The sequence below is a fragment of the Falco punctatus genome (assembly GCF_963210335.1).
Source record: "Falco punctatus genome assembly, chromosome: 14".
Taxonomy (NCBI): domain Eukaryota; kingdom Metazoa; phylum Chordata; class Aves; order Falconiformes; family Falconidae; genus Falco; species Falco punctatus.
Window position 1 is genome coordinate 9,071,855 of NC_137594.1, and position 26,405 is coordinate 9,098,259.

General features: G+C 37.8%; 1 protein-coding gene across 4 annotated transcripts in view; it reads right to left on the reverse strand.

Annotated features, from left to right (window-relative positions):
• CDH8 (cadherin 8) overlaps positions 1–26,405 on the reverse strand; it is a 230,399-nt gene that overhangs the window by 133,505 nt on the left and 70,489 nt on the right. For 3 of the 4 annotated variants that reach the window (XM_080411176.1, XM_080411179.1, XM_080411178.1), the window contains exons 2-3: positions 6,332–6,422; positions 5,976–6,238 (exon numbers count right to left, since the gene is read on the reverse strand). In XM_080411176.1, coding sequence (XP_080267302.1) covers positions 5,976–6,238; positions 6,332–6,422 — 354 coding nt within the window. Of the gene's footprint in view, positions 1–5,975; positions 6,239–6,331; positions 6,423–21,232; positions 24,774–26,405 lie in introns of those variants that run through there. The other variant, XM_080411177.1, reaches the window with a different exon arrangement.

A 26,405-nucleotide genomic window follows, 5' to 3' on the forward strand; every position in this document is an offset into this window, starting at 1 on the left:
CAATTCAGTCAAAATTTCCTTCTTTAAATTCATGCTTTCCAAGAAGAAATTTCTTTGAACTCCTACTTAATTAAAAGAAAAATAAAAACAAAACCCAAATCAAATTTGTGTAGGCTCAGGAATATTTTTTTAAAAACCAGTACTTTTATCAGGCTTTTATAAAATGTTGTATAGTATATTTATTGTCTTTGCAGCAACATTTCTCAAAGAGCTTTTCTCAGAACTACTGACACTCCTGCTTACCACACTGATTTAGACCATATAAGCTGGAGCATTCTATGAAGTATATAGGCATCTCTTCTCCTTCAGAAGCACACAAAAGGCAGGGGGAATTAGTATTTTCCATGAAGAATACAGTAGCAAAATAAATGGTATGTTTCAGCTGCTGGGAGTTTATTAAACATATGTAGGATAATTAGCGTATAATTATGGTTGCAAAACAACAACAAAAATCTAGGCCTTAGAAAGCAGCGTTGACTTTGCAACATTTCAGATACTAAATATTTTATGGCTTGCATTTAAATCATAGATACCAAAACATACAAGTGCATATTGGAAGGAAAATAGAAGAATCTATTTAATATGGTGTTCTGATTTCTGATGTTCTAATGGTGAAAACTTCAATGATGCATTAATGTAGGACCATGTTACACCCTGTGAAACTTATGCTAGGTCTATACTACACCTGTATTTCACAATGATTTCTTCCATTCAGGGAAACAACATGTAATTCACACCTAAAGTAATGACAGCCTTAGTTGTATACATTACGGGTTTGTATCACTTTGAGTACAACAGTACTTTCAGGCAGCCATTATAATCACAAGCTCAATGCAGGAATAAAAAGGAAAGCATATGGAAAGAACTTGCTTAATTAAAACCTTGTTTACTTTGCATATATATATCACTTGTACTTCAACAGAACTATTTATAATTTTAAACAAGTAAGATTTTACCATTTCCTTGTTAAGAGATAAAATGTATGTTGGCAATGAAATCAAAGATTGCATAAAACATGTATAATGTAGAACATACAGCTTGAAGCTATTTATAAGTGCTCTCTGCATTTCCAGGTTCGGTTTTTGCAGTAGCACAGCCTGAAGCACTTAACTGTGAAAACATGATGCCTTTCTTCTACTCCTCCTACAGGAAAATTATTTCTCCTCTAAAGGCCTGAACCTAAGCCCCATACATCAAGTGAAAAATCTCCATTGCTCTAAAAAGCAGAAGTTGCCTGGCTCGCTCATCCTACAAGCCATACAAACAAAATCTGCATTTATCAGAGTGAAGACACACATCACGTAAGTGAGAAACAAGGAAGAAAAACTCCACAGTTACAGATAAAAAATGTCTACCTGAGACTACACGACATTGAAAAGTTGATTCAGGAACGTTCTTTCTGAGTCTCAGTAACTCAATCTAGTTTGTGTCCTCCCCGTCCCGACTTTTCAAAGCAACTTCTCAAGAGCCAGCACAGCTCTTCTGCCAACCACAGGCCACAGATGTGACACAGCAGCTGTGCCTGTGAAAGATGCAGGTCTTCCTTGGCTTGCTCACTTTCAAATCTCTCATCACAAAGACTGCATGCAAAATATGCAATATATTACTTTGGGACTTGAAATTGGTAAATACCAGAAAGTCTGGGGAAGGTTAGGGGTTTTCTAAATAATTAAATTAAAAAGAAACCAAAAACTTTTGTCACCTTCATGCCTTCTTTTGTTCTCTCCACACATTGTACTTACAAACGACAACTATTAACACATCAAACTATCCCAGGTTTTTGCTTAAAAACTTCCATTAAAGTAGGTCCTATCCCATTTAAGACATCACAAACAACACGTTCCATAAAACAGGAGCTACAATTAGATACCCAGAACCTAGTTTCCTAATGCTTTTAAACACTATTACCTATTTCTTGTAAATTTGGTATCTGTCTCCTGTGAAAGAAGAGCAGCATTTGCTCTTCCACAGATTTCACAGCGCAGCTGCCATGGTGCTGTATACGCATGCAGAGGAGACAGAGATGCAGCAGTGTGTATCAAGTAAAAGTTCTATCTAACTAATCAAGTCCACAGGGACGGCATGCAGTGTCACAAGACATATCACTCTACACTCCAATGAGGTTGTCAGCCACTGGGAGGCCTGCAAACTGCTGACAGCGCTAGGCAGTGTACAGAGTCCTCTAAAGCAGATGCACTTGCTTTGTAAAGTATGTACCTGTTTCTATGGATGAAGCAAAAAGAAGGAAATTAAGTATGAAAAGGTATTTGTAAATCTATCTTTCTGTATTGTATTGCTGTGAACAAAACCAAGCTCATTTGAAGTATGTCACATGAACATGAAAAAGGTTACTTTGTAGGTTTCTCAAAATGCATATATACATTTCTACATGTACAGATCAAAACAATATGGAATTTATTACAATATCATTTGTCAAAATAAATGCAGTATTAATACAGACAAGAAAGAAAAACTAGAACGTTTGTAGCATTTTATGGAGAAATCTGAAATTCAGAAATCACCCTAAGAGTAAGATTCATACACTTTTTACAGATGTGTGAACTCAAGTAGAGCTGCATATTTTGAGTTTTTCCTACTGAATATAAATATTAAAATTGATATTAAAAGTGCATATTGTTCAAACTCATTGTAAGAAGTTCAAGACTGAAAGCAAAAGATTTTATCCTGTCCTTTACTCAAGCCATTGAAGAAAATGACCACTCTTTAAGAAAGAAGTGACATTAAATACCCTATTAGTCTTACCCTAGATTCTTTCATTTATTTGAGCAAATACATTGGTAATGCATTTATTAATATAAATTTGTGCAGAATAGCAATAAATAAGTACCTTTGAAGAGTGTGTGGTTGTACTGCAACATTTAAAATTCTGAAGAAGGGTCTTCATGCCTAGAAGCTGTTTCTCTCAGAAAAATGGAGCAGCCTCATAAAATGTATTACATATCTCTATAAACCCTGTGTTGCTAAACTTTTGCTGTATTTCAGAAACTTTGGTATCACATCTTTTTAACCAATTGAATGACTGCTTAGTACACTCTATATGCTGCCTTTTATTTTGAAAGTGATTTGTATTGTTTATATTTATTAATCTAAATTTTCAGTTTTATTTTGCTGACATACATTTCAATTCCATTAGAATCAAATGCTTCTACTCAGTGTCTTTCCACCCACTGACATAAAAACTGTTATTTAAGTATCAATATTATTCTGAGCAGTTCTTAAGAGCTGAATTTTCAGTGGGCTTTAAAGGTACATTTGAGAACATAGATTCTGCTTGTGTGTCTATTATTTCTGATTGTGAAAAAAATATATATTTTTGTATTTAATATCCAGAGCACCTAATTACATTGTACAATCACATTGTACAAATAATATATGACCACAAAACATACCATATACACTCTAAAATAGTGTAGAAATGGAAGAAAACTGCAACTCAAACCTACATAACTAGATTTGCTTCAAGAATGTTTACTCTGGGACATTAACTGTCAATAAATTTGTTTTAGATTATACTAGTACTTTGAACATGTAAAAAAGCACATATAAGAAACACTTTCTCTATAATGTCAGAAAAGCACATTTATGTCCAGAAAAATGCAGCAGATAGGTAGCATACATATTTGGTATCCACCATGTTAAGCCTCTCTACATCAATTCATTATATCGTATTTTACAGAGTGTCCTTCTTTCAAAGGCTGGCCAAAAAAACCCCAAAGAAAATCAAGGTAAGTCAGAGGGCAGAAAAATAGTTGATAAAGAACGTCACAGAATGAGGGAAATATTCCAAGTGTGCAAATCCTTTGGCAGGGGGCAAAACTGAAAGGCTGGAGGAAGAGTGTAAGCAGAAAAGAGATGAGGAGGAACTAGGTAAATGCAAATCTACTGTGAGTTCTGAAAAAGGAGGTTATTTTTAACTTGCAGTGGATAAAAATGTGATGAGGGTGACAGAGGACAAACTATAGCCCAGCTTCATGAAGGGGGAGAGCATTTTGGTGGTGACATTCTGTATACCTTGAAGTTTCGGCAAGAGGGCTTGCTAAGAACTGTAACTGAGGGAGCTGCTGCTTTATAGTCAGGAAGAATTAAGAGCAGCTCTGAAAGATGTGGAGTACCTCTGTTCCCACTGACTACAGCAGAGTTTGAAAGCACCCACAATACTTGTAAACCTTAGGAAAGAAAAATAAGTCAGAAATAGGGATTATTTTTCTGGAGAGTGTAAAAAATTACAAGAATATTTCAAGCCATTTCCATAAATAAAACCAAGCATTTCTCCCTAGAGGAACAAGTGTCACTTTTTGCTCATTTCCATCTATATCATACAGTGTTTTAATTAGGTAGACATCTCAACAAATAGATTGTCACAGCATTTTAGAGTAGCTAATTCTATTCAAAATGCCAGCAGAAGATGGCATAACGTCTTCATTGGTTTGGCTTAGTTTAACACACCCACTTCTATTCACTGATGACTCAATTCAGGATATTATACTCACCAAAAAACCCTAATATTGTAGAAATATTAAGACTTGGATACACCCTGAAAATAGAAGTACTAAAAACTCAGGATTCTCCTCAGCTACTCAAAAGCAACTCGAAAAATTTTTAAAAGCTTGACCAAAATATTCTGAAAAGAATAAGGTGGATAAAATATTTTAAGATCTCAAGTAAGTGTATCACGATCTCTTTGACATTGTGATATGTTACTAACTGCAGAAAAACAAATGAGAACAGATGTATAGTACCTGCTATAAATATAAATTAACACAGCACTCAAAATTCACTGGATATAAAACTCATTACACGTTCTGATGCTAACTTTTGACTGGAAAGTGGCTACACTAGGGAAAATTTAGGAATGCACTTGATCTGTGTTTTCTGTAGCAATAGTTACAGCTATTGACAGTACCTATATTATACTATATCCTATTCCTTTACCCATAGAATTTCCAAAATTATCATGAAATTAACTGATATCTGTAATTTCTGTTCACTAGCGATTTGTTTGGGGTTTTTTTGGTGTGTTTTTTTTTTTTTTTTTCTTTTTTACTCAATTTCAGTAGCCAGGTAATATGGCAATAATGTACCTGGTGATTTGAAGGGATCCAAACTTTAGTGATACAATGATCAAGTATTTATAACTGCTTACTATAGGCCAAACATCCATTTAGGAACAGAAAATTCTTTTCTAAGAATAATTCTAAAGTTAATTAATTCCTGATTAATGCAGACAGCCTATGATACCTTTTTACAGAAAGTGCAATGCTGATTCACTGACTGAAGTTAGTACACACCAAACTACAGAATAAGTTAAAGCATGGCACCAACCAACGGTTTAAGGCAATAGCCAAGCTAGGACACATAGAAAAATATTATAAACTTCCCAACTTTGAAAGTAAATTACAAAATCTGTGACAACACTATTATTTCATATGTGTGCATATCAGGACCTCTCTAAAAACTAGTACATTGTAATATGCTATATATAACACATCCTTTTTTTGTTTTTCAGATTCTCAGAACATAAATAACTTTTCTGTAACCCGGCTGGAAACAGAAAATGATCTGTAGGTGTAAAAACCTTTCTGAATGAATAAATACGAACATTTACAAAAGGCTGCTTTGGTGAAAATCTTCAGCTGACAGAGCTGAAGAGTGGTGACTAATATTAGTAAAGAAAGGAAGTGTATATGCCTGCATATTTTTGTCAAATGGAGTATGTGTAATTTTGTTGTAAATAGCAGATTAGCTAACCAGGAAACCATAACCTAAAAATGAAGTACCTTTAAAGCACAAATGTATGGATATTAATGAAGAATTTCAGAATAACAGAGCACCTCAAATTTGAATTTCTTAGAAGAGTCCAAATGACCAAAGACCTTCACATATTATACATTTACATACTTAGAGGGGAAAAAAAAAAAAAAAAAAAAAAGAGGTAAAAAAAAGTTGTGCCTTACCCGGCCAACTAGTATTGGTTCAGGTCCAGAAAATTCTTCTAATACAAACATTTGATTCCAAACCCAGCCTCTTTTGGAACGGTTCAAAACTCTTTGTTCTTCAGTTAGCCTTTTTAGTCCTGTACTGAATCCACTTGGCAGTACTTGAGATTGATTCATTGGAGCCATATAAATGGAAGGAAGGACAGTAATCCATAATATTATTAATGGAGTCCATGTATCCATAAGCATTTCCGTTAGTCTTTCTGGCATTGTACCACAAGCTATGCAAATCACCACAGAAATGAAATTATTATTTTGCCTTCCTCCAGACTGTAGCAATCCAATTCATCATGCAGTACAGAACATTTACTTACAGCTCCTCCATGTGTTTACAGCACAGTCAAGGTAAAAATATTGTAGATTATAAAAACATGATCCATTGAGTTTTCCGATCATTAAAGATTCCTGGTGGGGGGGAAAAAAGGTTAAATTAGCTTAAAGATCTTACTTTTACATCATAAAAAAGCCATATTAGGTTTTAATTTGTAGTATATAACATTAGTGCATATTAAATAAGTTCAAAAATATAATTTATTCTGTAAATCTTTCACTGCCTAAAATAGTAAGAGAAGATTCAGATAAGTGATTACACACACAAGAAAACATTTTACTTGCAGTTTGTTTTGAGATATGAAGAATCTCCCGGCCTCCTTGCTAGCCTCTACTTTTTATATAGTCAACTATAAACACTTAGCATGTCAAATAATAAAAGGCAAACAAAATAACATTCTTGCATACAGACTTACTCTCCTTTCCTCCACAAGAAAAAATAAGATACATCTCATAAGTGCACAGGGCTCCAGCAGTACATTCTCATTTTAGTAATCACCTAGCTGCAGAGCACACAGCTCAGCAAAACCTTCACAGTCCAGCAGAGGAACACAGCTGCTAAATCCACTGCGATTTCCATGATTCCCAGACCAGACCACTACCAGAATCTAAGCAAGCTTATTTACGTACATCTGCACTACAGGACTCTCCATGTCTCTCTTGCCTTCAGAGAAAACACACAGTCAGATTTTATTTCAAAGACATTTTCCCTGTTGGACACCTGGGATAATTTTGCCTGTCTTTCCCCACCCACCCTTTCATGTAGTAGGCGGCCACATCAGGTTTCAACTCTGTGTAAATATTCCTTGAAATGGACAAGAAAGTTAGCACAGTAGGGCTTCCTAATGCCACAGTGATTGACATAAACCTGTAGAAAGGTAGCTGGGCCACGGCTCGGGGAGAGGGGCTGCATTGCAGTTACTCTAATGAAGCTGGAGATATGTAAAAAGTTTCCTGATACATTTTCTTTGATTCATATCCAAACAATCTCATGAGAAACCGCTATATACACGATATATAGAAACATCTAGTGGTAAGCTTACACTCTGTCTTCCACTGGATTTTTTTCCACTTTAAAATGAATCCCTACTGTCGCAACTCTATGAAAATTTTGGGGAGTTGTTTTTGGTGGGGTGGGTGGGTTTGTTGTTTTTTTTATGTTCATATACTCTCATAGAAGAAAATACCTGAAAACATGAATAGCACCGGTGAAAGTCAGCTGTTATTTTAAAAGCAAACAATGTAAAAAGTAATTTATTTTTTTTAAAACTTCAGTAATTGCCAAAGCAACTGTGAAATCTGTTGCATGAAAATCTGAAAGTGTGAGAAACTTGCTTGTTAAAAGGGGAGAAGAGCTGTTATCAACCTAAAACTCAATATCTGAAGTAGCATGGAAGACTAGTAAGCTAATAGTGCAGCGCTTTGACAATGCATCAAGAATGAGGTGAATATCCATTACAGAAGTAACTGTGTGGCTTACAGGCCTCGTTGCCAACTGAGATGGAAAGAAAGAAATCAGAGAATACAGTACACTCTTGGAATGAAATTTTGGGGAAAATGTGAGGTAAGTAAGGGAGGCCTTCAATCTCTCAGCATTCTCTCAATACCAGGAAAGGGTAAAGGATGAGGAGCAAACAGACTAATTGCTTGATAGGAAGGGTCTGTCAAATCACCTGAAAACCCTCTGTGGTCTAAGAAATCACATGGAGGTGACTGCTTCTGCTTTCTGGCACATTTTAAAAAGATAGATTTCCTGGGCCATGTTTGGTGGTAGAAGGTATCAAAACATAGAAGCAACCAAACTTTCAATGAAACTGGTTAAATTATTTGTATATATCTTTGTGCATATGTGAGTGGGCTTGCAGTTGCATGTATCTGCCAGGGGACAGATTTTTCTTATTTCTTCAATGGAGCAAGAATTGAAACGCAGGAAATATAAAACCACTGCAAAACAGAGCAATAGACATCATCTTCAAACAATATTCAGGATTAAATTCAAAACTAAGGGCAAAAACTGAAATCCCAGTTTAAGAGTCCTTTTCTGTAGCTGAGCTTTCAGTTTTTATATACAATGTGATTTTTGACCCAGAAATAGAGGCCATCAGAAACAGAATAGTATGTTACACCTTTGTCCAAGAAAGTCTGAAAAAGACCCCAAGAGGGCCACGACTGACTTTCTTACCCTTCCAGTACAAATTAGTATAGTTCTTTTTACTCACAGGACTAAATAACAATAAGGCAAAGCACTTCTTTTCATATTCAAGAAGCTTTATGAGAACGATTCCTAAATAATCTACACAGGCTGCCTTCTAAAAGAGATGATATAAGAGATAAAACAATACGATGCTCACAGAAACATTTTTGTTTGAAGAACAGGATATGTGTTTTTTCAGACTGCCACTCTGAATCCTGGGCAAGCATTAAATTCATTTCAGTGCATCCCTTCTCAGTTCCTCCCCCAGACCTCCTGCCTGTTTCTCTTCACTTACTCCAATCAAATTCAGGTCCTATCCACTAGCACCAACGCATACAATTCACTATGACTGGACCATCCTCACAGTAGCTCCCTATTCAGCAATACTTTAAGGCAAACAAATCAAAAGCACACCAGAAATATTAGTAATGTACATACCATGTAATTAAATCTAACTCCATGAAAAAAAAAAGGTGAAGAGTACAGTTATACAAGCTCTGTGAATGCAAAACTGTGAGACTCTCAAGTACTGACAGAAAAGTAAGGCACGTATTGTGCAGTGCAGGGAAAAGAAAAAGATCTGACAAGACTTTGGCATGTATTGCAGGGGAATACGACCAGACTGTAACAGCAGAACTCGATAAATTTCTCTACAGTTCAACCTAGACTGCTGGAGCCTTTTGAGATTTATTGGAGGAACAGACTTTCATTTGGGATTCACTGTTCTATCAGTAAATTGTGACATTTACTTTGTGCAATGCATGGAGACTGTACCGCCCCCAAATTTGGAAATTAATTTTATTCTCCATTTCTGGGGCCAGAACACCATGTATGTGGGCGGGAGCTGATAGAAGGCATTATTAAATATTTGGACCTGCAATTTTCACATTGGCCAATACAAAAATCAAGAAATGTCTTGTAGCTAGATAATAAGCCTCTGGATTAGATGTGTAGGAGAAACCAACAGGGCTACTGAACCAGGCTACTATAATGATATTAAAAAGCCATATGTAAAGGGAGATCTGGCAATCAGGGAAGACTACCAGGTGAGGCACAGTAGCATTTTTCCTTCTTATATTATGCCAGGGTCTAAAGAAGTGGCAAGTATGCAATGACAGCAGAATGATTCCAGCTAAACCAGAACTAGCTTTTGCTAAGCAACCAGAAGAGGACAAGCACATGGCCCTTAAAGAGTGTATTTCCACCCTTATAAAGATTTTGTTGGTGTTGATTAAAACATAATTTTTGGTTTGAAAGTCCACATATTCAAATGGCCCTGGGCTGTTTTCTTTAACAAAACCTCACTGTTCTAAGAGGTTTCCCTGTATAGCATATGATTTATACAAATATAGGTACAACTCTAATCCAGAAAAGCTGTTGACAAAACAGCTTTAGTTCTTCATTCATCCCTCAGCGAGGAAAGTGATATTTGAAATAGAAATAATTTATTTAATGTAGCAAAGAGGAAAAAAAAAAAGTGACATTATGTCAGGTAGCAGAGATTCAGATAGCTGTCTTATGTTTTAAAAACATAAGACTGTATTCATAAATTTGGTTGTCCATGCACAGCCTATAGAGAAATACAGATAAAGCTGAGTGGGTTTTTTTTCTACTTACTGTATGTGCTGATATAGTTTAGAAAAATATTGTTCTATTAACAGGAACATGCATTTTGGAGCACTACTTGTACAACTCTAGGCCACAAAGTGCATGAGTTTTATACAACACCAAGTGATTACAATGAAGTAGAATTTTATAACCTAACACTAGAACATAACTAGCATAACAACTTTAGAAATTAATGTAATATACATTGCAATGCTTTTTGGAACTAAAATCTATGTAGGTTACCTGTATGAGTTAATTGCCTGCATAAAGTTAGAGCAAGGTATGGCAGTAGGTAGTTATAGTAGATATACTAACTGATAACAGTTCTCATTTTATATATGAGTGGCGGAACGCTTTATGACACCTAACATCTCTGATATAACTAATTTTGCTAGTTATTTTAGAATCATCTTGTAGCTTTAAAAGGTGAACACTAGAATGCAGTAGACTTGTTAAAAAAAGATTAATAAAGTTAATAAAAGAAGTTTAAGATATATAAACGTATTCTTGAAAAAGAAGGAAAGAAAGATCATAACAAGCTTTAAAAAAATCAATTTATCTTTAGATTTCAAGCCACGGAATACATCTGGTCAAGTAAACCACTTTATTGCAACGCCAGTGCATTGATTTACACCATAATCTCAGTTCAAAAGATTTTAGAACTGCTCTAGTTTTTCTTCACATAAAAAACACATAGGGTTGTCTTAAAACCGCAGCAATTTTTTTTTCTTTAATTCTGCATTTACCTTACCATTCGTAGTGATGACATATAACAGCTAAGCCCTTTAACCTCAGTGTTTCATTAGGGTGGATTTTATCAATTCCTAAACTGTTAACAACCAAACCAACCAACCAAAAGTACTGGTTTATTTAAATAAGTTAGACAAGAGATGCCAGAAAAAAGTTGGTGATCTTTGCCTAAAGCAGTGTTTTGGGTAGAATTTTCAAGAATCTTTTGTACATTAAATGACTCTTCAGCATGCATCCAGAAGACTGCTATTGAACTGCCACAACATGAGGAGATAGACAGTACATAAAGGCAATGGAATTCTAGAAAAATGTTTTAGATATCTTTATACATACTTTCTACCTTTGCCACTACTTCAATATAAGCAAATCTGCATTACAGTACAAACAGCCTCAAATAATTGATGAGAGGCGTTGATTTACTGATCACCTAGAGAGTTCCAACTATTGGTGCGCGACAGCAAGCAGATAGCTTGTGTACTTCCCATGCTTCCTTCGGAGCCTCAAAATGCCCCCTGACCCACGTGGGCTTTCAGGACCAGAAGAATGAATTTAATTTAATTTCTGTCAGAAATAAGGATCCTTACTCCTGCAAAACAGAGCTGAGGGTAATAGTTTTAATATAGGTTATGAGAATGAAATAGGAAGGCTAAGCAGGTGTCCATCACAAAAACTTACATCTTGTGACTTCCTTTACCTGAAATTCATTAAGCAACAATGAATTTCTCTTTACATTGTCACAGGTTTCCCACAGCTCATGATCAGGTATTATATTTCTCCTGTCAACAGGTCTGCAAAATTGGGATCCATTTTGACAGCCTGTACACATGTACAGGTATTTTGTACCTTTTTTTGTTTCCTTTGTAAACATCCAAGTAAATTCCCTGTTATTGTTCAAATTACTATTTTTGTTTTACCTCTGGCCATTTTTTTTCTTTCCTAGTGTTTTTGTCTCCACAGTAACTGAAGTGTTTGTGGGGTTTTTTTTGTTTGGAGGGTTTTTGTTTGGTTGGTTTTTGGTTTGTCTTCACACTGTTCCTCCTGTCCCTTAAGTTCTTTAGGTTTACTTTTACTACTGCAGGTATTAGCTACACTACCACTTATGATTCCTAGTCCCGTTTCTCAAGGATTCAGAGAGTCCTTTTCCATCAACAGTAACAACATGGTGCAAAGCCTTCCCACCATGGGAAGTACAATTATCTTTTCTTCGCTGATCCTCTTTTAGCAACACAATAGAGCCATATAGAGCCTTAAGTTTTTAATAGTAAAAATGTAAGGCCTTAACACTCCCTAGCGCTCCAGTCTCACTTGTAGGAACAATTCTTACTCATAAGACAACTGTAGTAAGGATTTTAATTTGTCATTAAAGCAGAACAAAACCGAAGTCCATCAGAATAGAACTATCAAGACATCAAAACCAACAAAAAATCACGTCACCCCTGCCTGCATAACTTTGCTATATACTTATCCTGTTTCCAGTACGTATCCATTATATTGTACTTGAACTTGAATTTAAATTACCTTGGATAAGGCAGGATTCTCTTGTTTCTGTTGCAAAGGAATGAGTACTTCTTGCCATAAGTAATAACTACTGTTCTTTAGTGAATTACTCACTTGGGTAAAGATTGCTCACATATCCCCCAAAAGTTAAAATTATAAAGCAGTTCTCCACCTTACTGTGAGATGAAGAGGGACTGAGGCTGTAATCAGACATGCTGCTATGGCAGTAGCTAAGATCATGCTTGGAGTGCCCACTGCTCAGTGCCACTTGCGTGCCCTGTCTAGACTTCACTGCCTCTCTTATCTGCCATCATAATTGTATGTTAGTCACTCCCTAACCCAGTTCTGTCAAAATCATCTTGTTAACTTAAACGCTTTTAATAGTAAGGTGTTTTTTAAACCAAATCATTTTGACAGAGTTGGGTTAGGCCATTGCTCATGCTATTCTGCCACCAAGAGCAATTTTAATTTAAGAGGTTCTTGCCCCCGTCCCCATCCCTGCAACACACCAGCTGCACGTTTCCAATAATACTTCTCCATCCCCATTGCTTTCTCCGCTGCAGCTCACTATCCCTGCAGTTGTGCAAGGCAACACTGTGAGGCAGAACAGTGATATGTGAGTTAAGAAATAATTGCAACAAAACCCTGTTTCAAGAAGTCTCTTCCTTCAAGTTTATAACCCAGGTCATTGCACAGCTAAGAGCCCATAAACTACAGGACAACAACAGACAGTTCTGAAAACAGCTGTGCTGCCAAAGAGCATATGAGGTTTAACTATATGCTTTAGAGAACAGTTGGACAAATAGTTGAATCCACAAAACTGAGTGGAGGATAACTTCTGGAAAAGAGGAAAGAACAGGGAATTAGGGGCAGCAAAACTACTTAAATAAAACTCTGATGGACTCCTAGTATATAACCATGGCAATCTGATGCAGCTCTGTCCATTGATACTGGCAGATTTTAAGGATGGAAACCTCTGCACTGCAGCCAGGCAGCAGGCAGATGTGCTGTTCTGAGAAGAGTGTCTGTCAGGAGGGGAACTCCCAGCTATCCTGACCCTGAGCAGCACACACCACCACGCAGTGGAGAGGGACTGGAAATGGCAGTGAGCCAGCAAGCAGATTCTGGGCCTTGCATGTTCTAGGCATTGCCCCAAATCATAATTATCATTTGTAGCTGCTCTAAATTTCACTGAGTAACAGTGATTTTAAGGGACCTGAATTTTATGTCACCTGGAGTTAACTGTAACATAGAAATGCATTATCCACACATCCTTTCCTTCGGCCAAGCACCTTCAAAGGAGGGAAAATGAGATGGGAAATGTTACACTAACTCTGCTATAGCAGCAGGGTGACATAGACTTGAAGTATACTTTTGTGCTGCCAGAGATGTGCAGGAGAGGATCCTGCCAATACAAGTACATATCAATTGTCCAAGTTTATTTTTATATATTCTGTGTGGCAATTTGCTTATGGCTGCTTGCAGAATCAAAAGGCAGTTATCTAAAGAATTACTTGTTTCAGCAAAAATGGTAACAGACACTACCTCTTCCTTTTGGTCTTAGATATTCTGTCCTACATGCGCGAACACAGGGTAATTCAGTGTGCAAAGATATGCCACTTTATTTTGTAAGCTTAGTCATGCATTGCTACTCTTTATAGTTACAGACATCTGAAAGTTCTTCAGGTAAGTGAGTTCTTAAGCTTGTGTCAAATGCTAAGGGACTTTTAAGCACAATGTTCATCAGCCTTTGCATTGGACATTTAGCTGATGGAATCCATACACTTGCACTGAGGATATACAGACATGCAGATATACACACACGCAGATATACACACACAAGTATACAAAAAGGTAGCAGTTAATTCAGTATTTGGACCTTTTGTATTTCTTGGATAACTAATCTATACAATTATTATTAGCAGAAGCAGGTTATTCAGTTTTGGGGGTCTGTTTCAGGGACAGAGGGAAGGCAGGGTTAGAAAAGCTTTTCTAAGAAAAATTCCTCTTCCTTTAGTTTCCTTACTCTTCTTGCTTTAACTAGGAAACCCCATGATGGGTATTCTGAAGTAGAGAAGAAGCTGCTATAGGATATAGGTCATTAAACAACTTGACTAATGCTTTGGGATAAAGAGAAAATGACATGTACATCATATTGAAATATACCTTCTTTAATCAAAGTAATATAATGTAACAAATTGCCTGTTAGTCTGATTGCTTAACATAGTACTTTATCATATCTACAAAGTCTATTTTGTGTTAGTGACTACCTAAATATTTTTTATACTTTTTAGAAAATAGTAACTTTCAGGAAATCCTTTTTCTTAAAGCAAGCAAACAAAACAGAACAAAACAACAAAAGAATATCCTGGCCCTATGATGTCACGCTTATTGCTTAACTTGTATTTCTTATTTGGGATACTTTTGTTACTCAGTAAAATCAACATGAGTCAACTTTAAAGCTGCCAAACGCTCTGATACTTGTATATAAAGTTGTCAGTCTTTCCAGAACTGTTCACTACTTTACAGAACCAGAACACATTTAAAAAAACCCCCACTGCTAGCACTTCCAAACTATTTTTTCTCCTTTATTATTTCTTGCATTGTGTAGTGCTCAGGAATTCTAGTCATGAATCCAACGGAGCTACACATATACTGATAGAAGACAAAGAGGCAATATGTGCTCCACAGTTTGCAATTGAAGTACCATGACTTTTTTGATTTCATTTCCTCTCCAATGAAATGAGTATCTACAACATTTTAGGGTTGGAGGGTTTTTTTGTTATGGATTTTCTTGGTGTGTCTTTTTTTTTTTTTTTCTTTTTCATGACAGCTGATACCAAAAGAGTAGGCATTGAAATGACAATATAGCTATTTTAGACCTACCACAGAACAAGAGGCATTTGCAAACTTCCCTTTCAACCTCTTGTACTTAGAAAAGGAAAAAGGGTTGGTTTGGGGTTTGCAGGAGCCAGATACTCCCCAGATGTGTGTCAAAAACATCACTTCACCTCATGGCATTGTGTTGAGACGGTCACGATGCAGGCTCAAAACAGAGAGGGAAGAAAGTAAAAATCTGTTTGAACAACCAAGGTGGACTAGAAACTTAAACATGAAAAAAAATAGTTGTATCTGCATTGTTTTCATTCTATAGTAAGAGGAAGAAATGAACTGAAGTCATTTTTATTCTCTACAGTCCACTGATTAAAGCAATTTTCCTTTGACTAAAATAGAACTGCATTACATATAGATTTAATAGCTTCAGCTCATGCCAACCTCATCTCTCAAACCGATGCTCATTTTTATGAGGGTGTATTACATAATTTGAAGACCTATATCACTTTTAAAGGAGAGAGGGGAAAAAAGGCAAGTTGTGCACAACATGAAGAGAGCTCATAAAAAGGCAAACAGATTGGCCTGCGACTGAGAATTAGGTGTTAACCGTGCTCTGCCTAGGGCATCGTTTATCATGACAGTTTCAGCAGCTGGGATGTGCTTATCCTGTACTTGCTGAAAAATGTTTAAATATTAATGGAGGACATAAATACCTTGCTTTCTGGCTTCTTTGTCAGTCTTTTTTTTTTTTTTTTAATATACAACAGAGCTTTCATTTTCATTGGTTTCCTTTAAAGGATATTAGGTATTCTCTACATAATTAAAAAAAACCCCAAAATAATTAAGGATAAACTCACGAGTGTTTGACACGTATTCTAATTAAAGTAAGAATATAAAATCATCACTGGTCATGATGATTTAATGAAAACTATATAAACATTCCAGCCATATGCATAAATGTAAATGTATATTTAAAAAAAAAAATCTTTATAAAGGAAAAATTTGAACATAACTGGACTTTTCTAACTACATATGGTACTGCTGCGGTAAACCTACTCAAATCTTTTTGGCTGAAACTCATTAAATTAAAAGTGAGGATCTTTAATTTTGCTGGCTGAATTTGATGGCAGTTTTATCATGAACTTAAAGGAGTTGTTTGGAAAGAACTGATATCCTCCAACATAAAAACTATTTCTTCTGCAGTTGGCAGGTAAGGTTATTTCGGTGGGGGTTTCTTCATTTGTTTTAATCTAACTTTTAGAAATGCACAAAAAATAAAGTCCACAGACTAGAACACAGTGCTCAATCTAAACGTCTGCGACATGAAGAGTTAAGTTCTGATGACATATTACTTAAAAGGCGATCATACTGGTTACATTTAATCCGTAAGACAGGTTCACATCGAAACTGTTGCTCCATTGCAAACCTCAGCAAATGTACTGCACTACCTCTGAACGCATATGGTCCATTTGTATTAGTATTTAAGGGCTTTGGTATTAAACCCCAATAAAAATACAAAATATACACAGCTATATGATTAAGGTAGTCAGTGAGTGCAAAGGAAATAGATTTAAATGGTTGTCTGAGTTCCGCAAATTAGGCTGAGCGTTGCTTCCCAGGAGCAAGCTACTTCAACTGAATGTACACCAAAGTAGAAAGTTGAAACTGTGAACTGATGACTGCCAAGACTGACTGATTTCATAATGGTTTGAACTCCCCCATCCAATTGCAAAGACCTGAGCAAGACATATATAGAAACACCTTTATGAGCTTGTCTATGACTTTGGCACCGCAGGGTACAGTAGACAGTTCTTATGGAAGGTTTCACTTATTCTGATCTAGTAGTGTTGACATCACTAATTTAAAATCCAAGCCAAGGTGCTGATCATTCTCAATTTCAAATAATTTTCACAAGACACATCATGCTGAACACCTTGGAAAATCAATTCTATGAGTATTATCATTGCAGCTCATAAATAAAGGTTACTCTCACAAATAAGGCAGGTAGAAATCAGCCTCTTGCCTGGAGTCAGATGCTGTAAACTATCTGTTGGTAACTGAACTGGTTCAGAAATCATCTTTCCATTTCACCTTCCACCTATCACTTCAGATACCATCAGTACCCAGTGTTTCTTTGGAACAGAATTTTACTAATATAGTTGAAATGTCACTGTGTTGATGTTATTTATTTGGCTGACAAAATGAGAAACATGCTGAACAGATTCCAGAATGAAGGAGTCTGAGGGGTTGGGAGGAAAAATACACACACACACTTGAAACCTTCAAAACAGACTTTATATTGTTCTGTGTCTATCTTATGCTCAAATACTTTCAGAAAGCTATGAAGTGAGCCACCTTTTCTATGGCAACAACACTAAGAAAAATGTTGAATTTCCATCATCTAATTTAATTCTATTGATGGGATCTTATGATAGCGATGATGCTTAAAACGTTCCAAACTCAAAATGCCTTAGCATTTCCCTCCCACTGAAAGGATTTAGTTTGTATTATTTTAAACTCATAGTTGAAAATATCTTATGATACAACTGTAACGTAGCACACAATTGTCAGTATTAAGAGTATATCTAAAAGGTCAGGCTGTAATAATATCAAAATGGAAAAAAATAGAAAAGGAATACTGCTAAGATATCACGTCTTATGGTTATCAGATATTCTATAAAAATACCTGTTTATACTATGTAGCATGAGCAGTTGTTTTCTGTTACAAAGTATGCATATTCATCACTCAAGAGATACACAGCACCAAGAACTTAAAGTATGCATTCACCTTTCATTCCTGTTCATAAACTTAAAGGTCACTATTTTTTCCCCATGAAAGTCTCTCAAGTGTTGGAAATTAAATTATGTGTGTTTGTCAAGGGCCACGTGGGTGGGATTCCAGGCCCCTGACTTCAATAGGTGGCTGAAAGTCCCAGCTAAACTCTGTAGGGCATTTAGGTCTTAAAAGATAAAATCTGCAACTGTTCGAGAAGAAATAAAGAAAATTCAGGAAGTACTTCAAGGGGTGATAGACTTCAATCTATATCCACGACTGATTGTATGTTCTTACTTGTGTACCAGTTCTTTATCCTGAAGAAAAGTGTACACATATATTTTTTCTAGAGAACACTATGTAGCATATGTTAACAGTGACATAAATAAAGTCTCCAGGGATCAATTAATTTCTTTCATAAAGGTGCAATATTATTGGAAAAATTGTGAAGATTACAAATAACAAAGAAAGTAAATTTAAATCTGATTGGGGGACTACTTCCTTCTTTACAATTTTGTTTGGGACCTCAGTAGCGGGAGCTGATGGGAACAACTGAAGTATATTGGGAAAGCACTGAGCGACTTCCTCAAGGGAAGATTCTACCTTATCCCATAGAGATAAAAACTTTTTTTTTTCCTCCCCTTAAATGAAAAGTATAAAAGGAGTAGATGTTCTATACAGGGATTTTTTTTTTTTTTAAACCAGTTGCATGTGTTAAGCAGGCACACGTACTTCTTATTATTTTTTTCATATTTAATAAGATGTCCAAAGTTAGTATCTTGGTCAGCAGCCTGCTCAGTTAACAGATTGCTCACCTGTATAACTTAAGGACCAACGTACATAAAGTACCTCAATCTCTGAGGACACTGAAGACCCTCTGCTTATAACTAGGCACAGAAATCAAAGCCAGGACGCAAGTTTTAAAACAAGAAAGGAGAGTTAATAAATAGGAAGCCTAGGAGGAAGGTAGCAGAAAGCTGTGCTCATTCTGTATGCAGTAAGGTAAAACAATAAGGCTGAATAGATTAAAACCTTAGCCTAGAATATCACATAATAATCGCTTCCTTTCCTAGGGTTTTTCTGTCGCAAACATTCATACAATTCGGTTGGGAGGTGACACTGCAAAAAGCTTTTGGGTTTTGATGTTATCACATTTTATAGCTGTGAAATTTGATAATTTCACAGGTATGCAAAATACTAAGTTCTTCTAGCTTCTTTATCATTTTCTTTAAGACAGGTACGCTAAGGTAATCTTTTCAGTCTTCTGAATTTATTTATTATTTACTTATATTTACCAGGAAGCCTATTGTAAAGTCTCTTCTTCATAACAGTCTGGTGTTGAACACAGAGGAGGAACATCATTCATATAAAAGTACTGTATATTTCTCTTTACCCTGATTGCAGAGAAACTCTTAAAAAATATCCAAGAGAGGATGAATGAAGTTAAGAGAATTCTTCAGCTGTAGCTTTTGTGGTTATGAGCTCTGTTCTTTAATTGAAACTGAAGTGAGCAGCTGTTAGCTTCCCCTCTATTAAGCACTAACATGGTAGATTTGAAACAATAAACAATGTTATTTGATTTCTCACAATCAACACCCCCCCTCCCCCCCCCAAAAAAATCTGGTTGTGATACCCAGAGACTCAAAAGGCAAGCCATTTATATGATCAAGTTGGCTGTTTAGAAGTGTCAGCCTTTATGAAAGTTGTATGAATATTTATTCCTACTTACACAGTAAAGAAAGACAAACTCGTTTGCATGAAAGAGAGTATGTGTGTTTGTGACTGTCTAAAAGAGAGGAAGAGGGAGGGAGAAGTGAGGGTATAGAGTTTGATACCTGTTGGCAACACCAGCAGGTTTGTGTAACTCTGTTATGTGCCAGGTTGGACTGATTCCACTCTATTTAATCTGGTACTAAATGCAAACTGTTTGAATTGAGACAGATTCAAGACACGACTGAACAGCAACGAACCACAAAGGAATTCCTGCCTATGTTAAGTGGTGTCACCTTCATGGCGGTAGGCAGCATCTAAATAAGGATTTGAATTAATCCTTTCTATAATATCCACGTAGGAACTGCCATAGGCTTTCTGTGCTGAAGCTTTGCAGTGCCTCCTGGGCTCCCCAGCCAAGCACCGTATACAGGTCTGATACTGTCTAGCAGGGATGCTGTCTGACAGCTTGGGGCTCCCAATTGAGATGCTGCTACCCAGCAGATATTGTAGCCAAGCAGAATGCAAGTATGTGTTACTCCTCTGCCTTCCTCAAAGAGAAGATGAAGCGTTTAATAGAACAGCCAGCTTCAGGGGTCGACAGACTCCTGCATTTCTTCTCTGGGAGCCCTGGCAGTGATGCAACTAATGAGCAACTGGAGCTAAGGGGCTTTCTCCCTTTCTGAAGTTTCAGCTGGGTGCATTGTCTGTTTAGCCAAGCAAAGGAATGGAAGGAAAACAACTTGTGGGACAGGGATGACTCCTGGCTAGTTAAGGGTAAAGATTCATTCCCATCTCTCCTTTTAAGAGGAAGAGCGGTATTTCTGGGATGCTTTCCTCTCTGAAAGTAAGAAAGGAAGCTATCATACCACTGCTATTTATTTATTTACCTAGGGGGTGCAAAGCTTTAGGGGGAGAAAAGGTGGTGATAAATCAGAGGGATTTCCCCCCCTCATGGTTCTTGCAGCCTCCTCCTCCCTCATTTACATATCTGGCTGGTGGGTGATTTTTATTCTCAGCACGAAAACTGCAATCTATTTCAATGCATGAATGCAGCCCTGCATCTATTCAACCCACTGAAATAGCCCAGAGACTTATTGTACTAAATAAGAAAACAAGGAGAAGAAACGCATTCTCCAGCCTTGGAAACAACCCTCTGTGATCCAAAGTCCTCCTGATCCTTTAGAGAGGAGGAAGAAGGGAAGAGGGGGGCAAAGCAACACACCCCAAGAAACAAACATGAGAAATAGCCACACCACCACCACCACCACTCCTCCTCCCAAGGGAATAATAAAAAAAAAGAAATCCTAACTAGCACTCCATGACATTTTCATTATCAGGAATTTCAAAACATTCGACTTAATGAGCCACTACAGTCAGCCTAACACTGTACCTATTAACGAGAAAGGCACCGGCACAGCGCACCTTCCAAAAACACAGACACTTAAGTCAAAAAGAAATCTACAGAGAGACAGCCCTCTGCCAGCAAGACGTAAATAATACTAATAAAATACTCACGCTTCCAAGGACCAAGGAAACCGGTCGCCAACAGCCACTTCACGCGCCGATTTAAAGGGTGAGGTAAAAAAACATTAGCCAGTCCCTGTGAACAGGCAGGATTCTCCAGATTTTCTTTTCATGCTTTTGGAGGCTGCTGATGCTAGAGGAGATGCTGGGTTTTTAGCTTCTCGGGTTTCTGTGCCTGCATGCTAAAGTGCGGTTATTAATTTCTCCCTTCGCACAAGCCAGCGGCAGCAGCACGTCTCCAGGAAAGCAGGGATATTCCAAATAAATCCACTAATTCCGGGTCTGAGCGCTCCAACGTGCCTGCCTGCCAAATGTAACTGTGAAGTGATGTGGAAAAGTGAGCCGGGAGCCTCCCCTGACAGCTCTTATTGGGCTGATCTCGGAGGCAGGTCTAGCGCTTGGAAATTCATGTAAGCAGTTTTGGGTGGTGGTTTGCCTCCCTCCCTCTCCTCCGCACCCCCCTACCCCGCCTTTAACCCGGTAAGCACACAACTTTCCAACAAACGGCGGCGCCGCTCGCTCCGCGGTGGGCGCCCGCACCGCCAGCTCCTCGCCGGGGCATGTCCCTGCGGCCGGCCCGAGGCCGCGGGGGCGGGCGCACGGGCGGCAGCCGGCGGGGGCCGCGGGAGGCCGGGCGCTGAGGCGCGGGGCCAGCGGGGGGGCGCCCGCCGGGGCAGCTCGGCGGGGCTGGGACGTGCCCGGGGCGCCGGGAGGCGTGTGGGGGAGGGCGGGCGGGCGAGCGGCGGTAACGCGCCGCGGGGGGCGCGCAGGCGGCGGGCGGGAGGGAGCCCCGGTCCCCCGAGGCCGTGCCCGCCGCGGGGGTGGCGGACATTGGGCAGCGGGTAGCGGCCGGGCTGCGGGCACCGCCGGTCGGGCGGAGGCAGGAGCCCGGGGGGCTGCGGAGGGGCCAGGAGGGGCGGGAGCAGCTCATCCCTGACAGGCGCTGCGGGAGAGGCAGTCGGACGCCCCGGGGACGGGGAGGGCATCCTTCAAAAACCCTTTTCCAAACAAACCCCGAAGAACTGCAAGCATTTAATTTTTCTCTCGTGCTGTTTTAAAGCCAAGGGTGGCAATCAAATTATAAGCAGGAGCCTGAACCAGCCTAAACGCAAAGCAGAGCCAAGACCTCCACACAGCAAGAGATGCTGAAGGGCACCCTCAGTACAGTAAGTTTTGACCATCGCCCAGTTTCCCATTCCTCCTTGTGACTGACAGTGCTGTTATCCTGCAGAACCCGGCTGGTGAAATGCCAGGAAGAGGCTGAGGGACCCTCAGCATTGAGGATCCTCAACTGTCTTTGACTTTAAAGAGCTGGAGGGTGCTCATCCCTGCTGGGGGCTCAGCACAGCTCCAGCAGGGCTGACGGCAGAGGGCTGAGGAATGCCACAGCCTGTGCCATGACAGGCCCACGCGACTCCTTTGCCCATCTTCTTTATCAATTGGATTCATGAGTCTTCTTCCTTTTTATGCTGCATGTATTATCTACTGGCAGACTAAAGGTATTATACTTGATAATTACATACAACATAGCTCTAACGTTACCACTGCCTATATCCCTTTTTTCCCCCCAAGTTTAACCTTTACCAAAAGAGAAGGGGTCAGCATTGTGCTAGGAACACAACGCAGAGACAGGGTCAGGTACAGACAAGGACTCTTAAAATGGAGGAATGAGTCAACACTTAAGCTTCCACAACAGTACTAGTTAAGTGCACTCAGCTCCATCCTCATTCTCCAATTTCTCATCACCAGTATTAAGTTGTGTTTAAGATGAGTGTTTGGTGCAGTTCTGTATTATTAAAGCTGGTCCATTGCTCAGCTTTGTTTTTAAATGGCTGGTCATCTTAAACCCACCCATATAATTGGAAAACCTTTTAACCTTAAGCACAAAAAAATGACTGCATTGCTGAAGATCTCAAGGATTGCAGAAATTGGACCTTAACATTCCTCTATATTGTAAGAATACCATATAATGTAGTTTAATGATTGTTAACCTTATTTTTATGCTGATATTATGTGTGCTCACATGTATAGTGAATAAGACCTGCATTTGGAGCTTTTATGTGCTTCATTTGAACTAAACACAAGTTACTGCAGATAACGTGCATTTCTTGCACAAGTATTCATTCTGAGAAGCCTCAAATTCATCAGAAGGTAGCAAAATGTACCCAAAATTTTACATTTTTCAAGGGCAATGAGGAAACATCTAACTATTTCTTTGCTTCCCTAAGCCCAAACATTTACTTTCCAAGCTGTGAGCCTGGGATGATTCCTTGGAGAAGGATGGATATAAAATACACAATACTTACTTGAAGCAGGCAGAAAGCCTTGAGGGAAATACAAAACACTTTGCAGTGCAAGAGATAACATCAGAAATCTGGCTTCCTTTACCTGAGGTCCTGCTGAGGCAAAGGGTATTTTTCTCCCCCATCTTTCCACCAACTGAACACCACAGTGAGAATATAGGTGCTGTCACAAGGAAACATGAGGATATTTAGCCTATGTTTACTCCTGGCAATTAATGACAGTTTTCAAACTTTTTTTTTTAATGTTTCAGTAAGAGTAGTTGCACACCTTGTTTTCATTGCTACTAAAAATACCTGATGGAAGCAACCAAGAATAAAAATTCTTGCTAATAAGATTGGGTTAGATCCCTTGCGTCTGCTTTAAACTGGCAGTACAGTTATGTGTGGGAAGAAAGCTAATGGTAGAGGTTGTACCTCTAAGTACAGCTTAAAAGTTTAGGTTTTGTTTTGATTTCAACCTTTGACTTTTGCCATTTGTTCTATGTGACCTTTCTTGCAGTTGGAAATTACTGGGGCAAATGCTATGCTCTTTCATCCTCAAGTTGTAGGAGAGGGTGGTAAGTGTCTTGTTAAAATGGATTGAGTCATCCGTGGATTCCCCTGTTGGAAAGCCTTTCGGATTGAGTAAATCTTGACAGGAAGAAGTGTACAGATTAATATTTAATTTAAAAAATAATCCTGGAATACTAAAGGAACATTTACAACTTTCTGCGTCCTATCCAAACTAAATGATTTAATGATATTTGTTATAGTGACACACAGAGACAATATCACATAGCACTGTTGAGTCTACTGGCTAAAAATTGTTTCTTCTTAAATATCTTAAATACATAATATAAGGAAGATCCTTCCTCTGTCTCCTCAATGATCATTTCATTTTTTAAGCAAAAAGCAGCTCTGACTGCAATTGAAATAGGATCAAGATTTTTAGTTTAATAACTCTAGTAAAGAAAAAAAATAAATCTACAAGATGTGTGTGACAATGCATCCTGGATCAAACTTGAATTCAATTTTTAGTATTAAATCTTTGTACCAGAAAAAAAAAAAAACACAACTTATACAGAAGGGGGTGGATGTTTCTAGGTTTTCTTTTTCCTTTTTTTCTGTGTCTTTTTGTTGTGGGTTTGTTGCTGGGTTTTTCTAGTTACCTTTTTGTTTTGTTTGGTTGAGGCTTTTTTGTTTTGGCTTTTATTTTTCCATTTGGTTTTTTTTGTGTTGGTGTTTGTTTTTTTTTTTTTGTTTTTTTTTTGGGTTTTTTTTTTTTTTTGGGGAGGGGGGGGTTGACTGATTGTGACTCCTAAGGGGGGAAAATTAACCTCTGCTTGGAAGAGAACCTGGAAATTTTCTTGCTTATTTGCTTTTATGAGTAAGAAGGATTAAAACCCCAATGTGACTTCTTATTCATACACAGACAGGAAATATCTGTCTATCATCTAAAAAAAAATGTGTGGCATAAAGTAATTCAAGCATCTTTTCACCCTTTTATATTTTTGTGAAAACAGTTGTTGATTATCATACAACTCTTTGTTCCTCAGCATTGCAAAGCAGTGCAATAAACTGCTTTTTTGAAGTCAGAGAATTTAGACCTTACTGCTTAAAAATATTCAATAGAACTGACCTGAAATGAGCTCTTAAGGGGCAACTCAATCACAACACAGCGTCATCTTATTTAAATAGCAACGTAAAAGTCAGGAACTTGAAAGGGGTGGGGAGGTGAGTGAAGGGAAGTATGCCTGGGAAAGAAACCAGTGTTAATTCCTCATATTCAGATTTTATTCCATCAGATCACCTAGTAATGAGATATTTCCCTCAATGTATCAGCAGCTGATTTAAGTTTTTAATACACAGTATAGGGCCAGATCCAAAATTACCTGAGGTTAATGAGTTCAGTGGGAATTACTTGATCAAGATAAATTACTTTACTGCAAGCTACTTTTGCTTACAGGGATTACCACTGCCGTGACACTTCAAAGTAATATTAATAATATAAATTAATAATTGATCTCAAAGTTACTAAAGCAAGTTTACAGAACAGTAGTATAACCTTAATTATTCTAGTAAGCTTTAAATAAATTCAGTGCTATTTTCTTAGGCAATATCCACACACTCTACCTAGCTTGTACCTTTTGCTCAAGTTGTGAGGGACTACTCCTAAATTTAATTTGCTTTGAAAGGCTAGAATTCACATTCCATAAACTAAGAAGAAACAGGGAGACTTATCTTAAGTCCAGAACATTTCTGAATAAAATAGTGCTCTTATCAGTTCACTATGTCAGTAGAGAGACATAATGACCTATGAAATGTAGGTTCTTATCACTGTCTTGTAACCTTTAAACCCTACTTGGATACAGTTATCACAAGTTGGTTATCATGAAAAATAATGATCCCCTGTGTTTGGGAAGTCACTGAAGACATCCATAACTTGAAAAAGTTCCATTATATAATGCTTACAACTGATATTATGGATTAAAACAAAGGAAATCATACAACTGGCCCATGGGATGAAGGTTTATGGGTTAGGGTAAGGTGGGTTTTGTTGTTTTTTTCGGGGGTGGGGGTTGGTGGGGGTTTGGGTTTTTTTGGTTGGATTGTTTTTTGGTTGTGGTATTTTTTTGTGTGTGTGTTTTTTTTTTTTTGGGGGGGGGAGTGGTGGTGACAGAAATTAATGATTTCATTTTAACAGGGAAAGCTAAAAACAATGAGAAAATGAGAAACTTAAGTGAGGTATTTGTAATGGAATGCCAGATCTCTTTATAGAGATCAAAACTGTTAAAATTTAATATCCAGCTCTGGTACAGAAAGCTTGAAAAAACCCACTGATGAAAGAACAGACCATAAAGCAACAGCATCCATAAGTGACA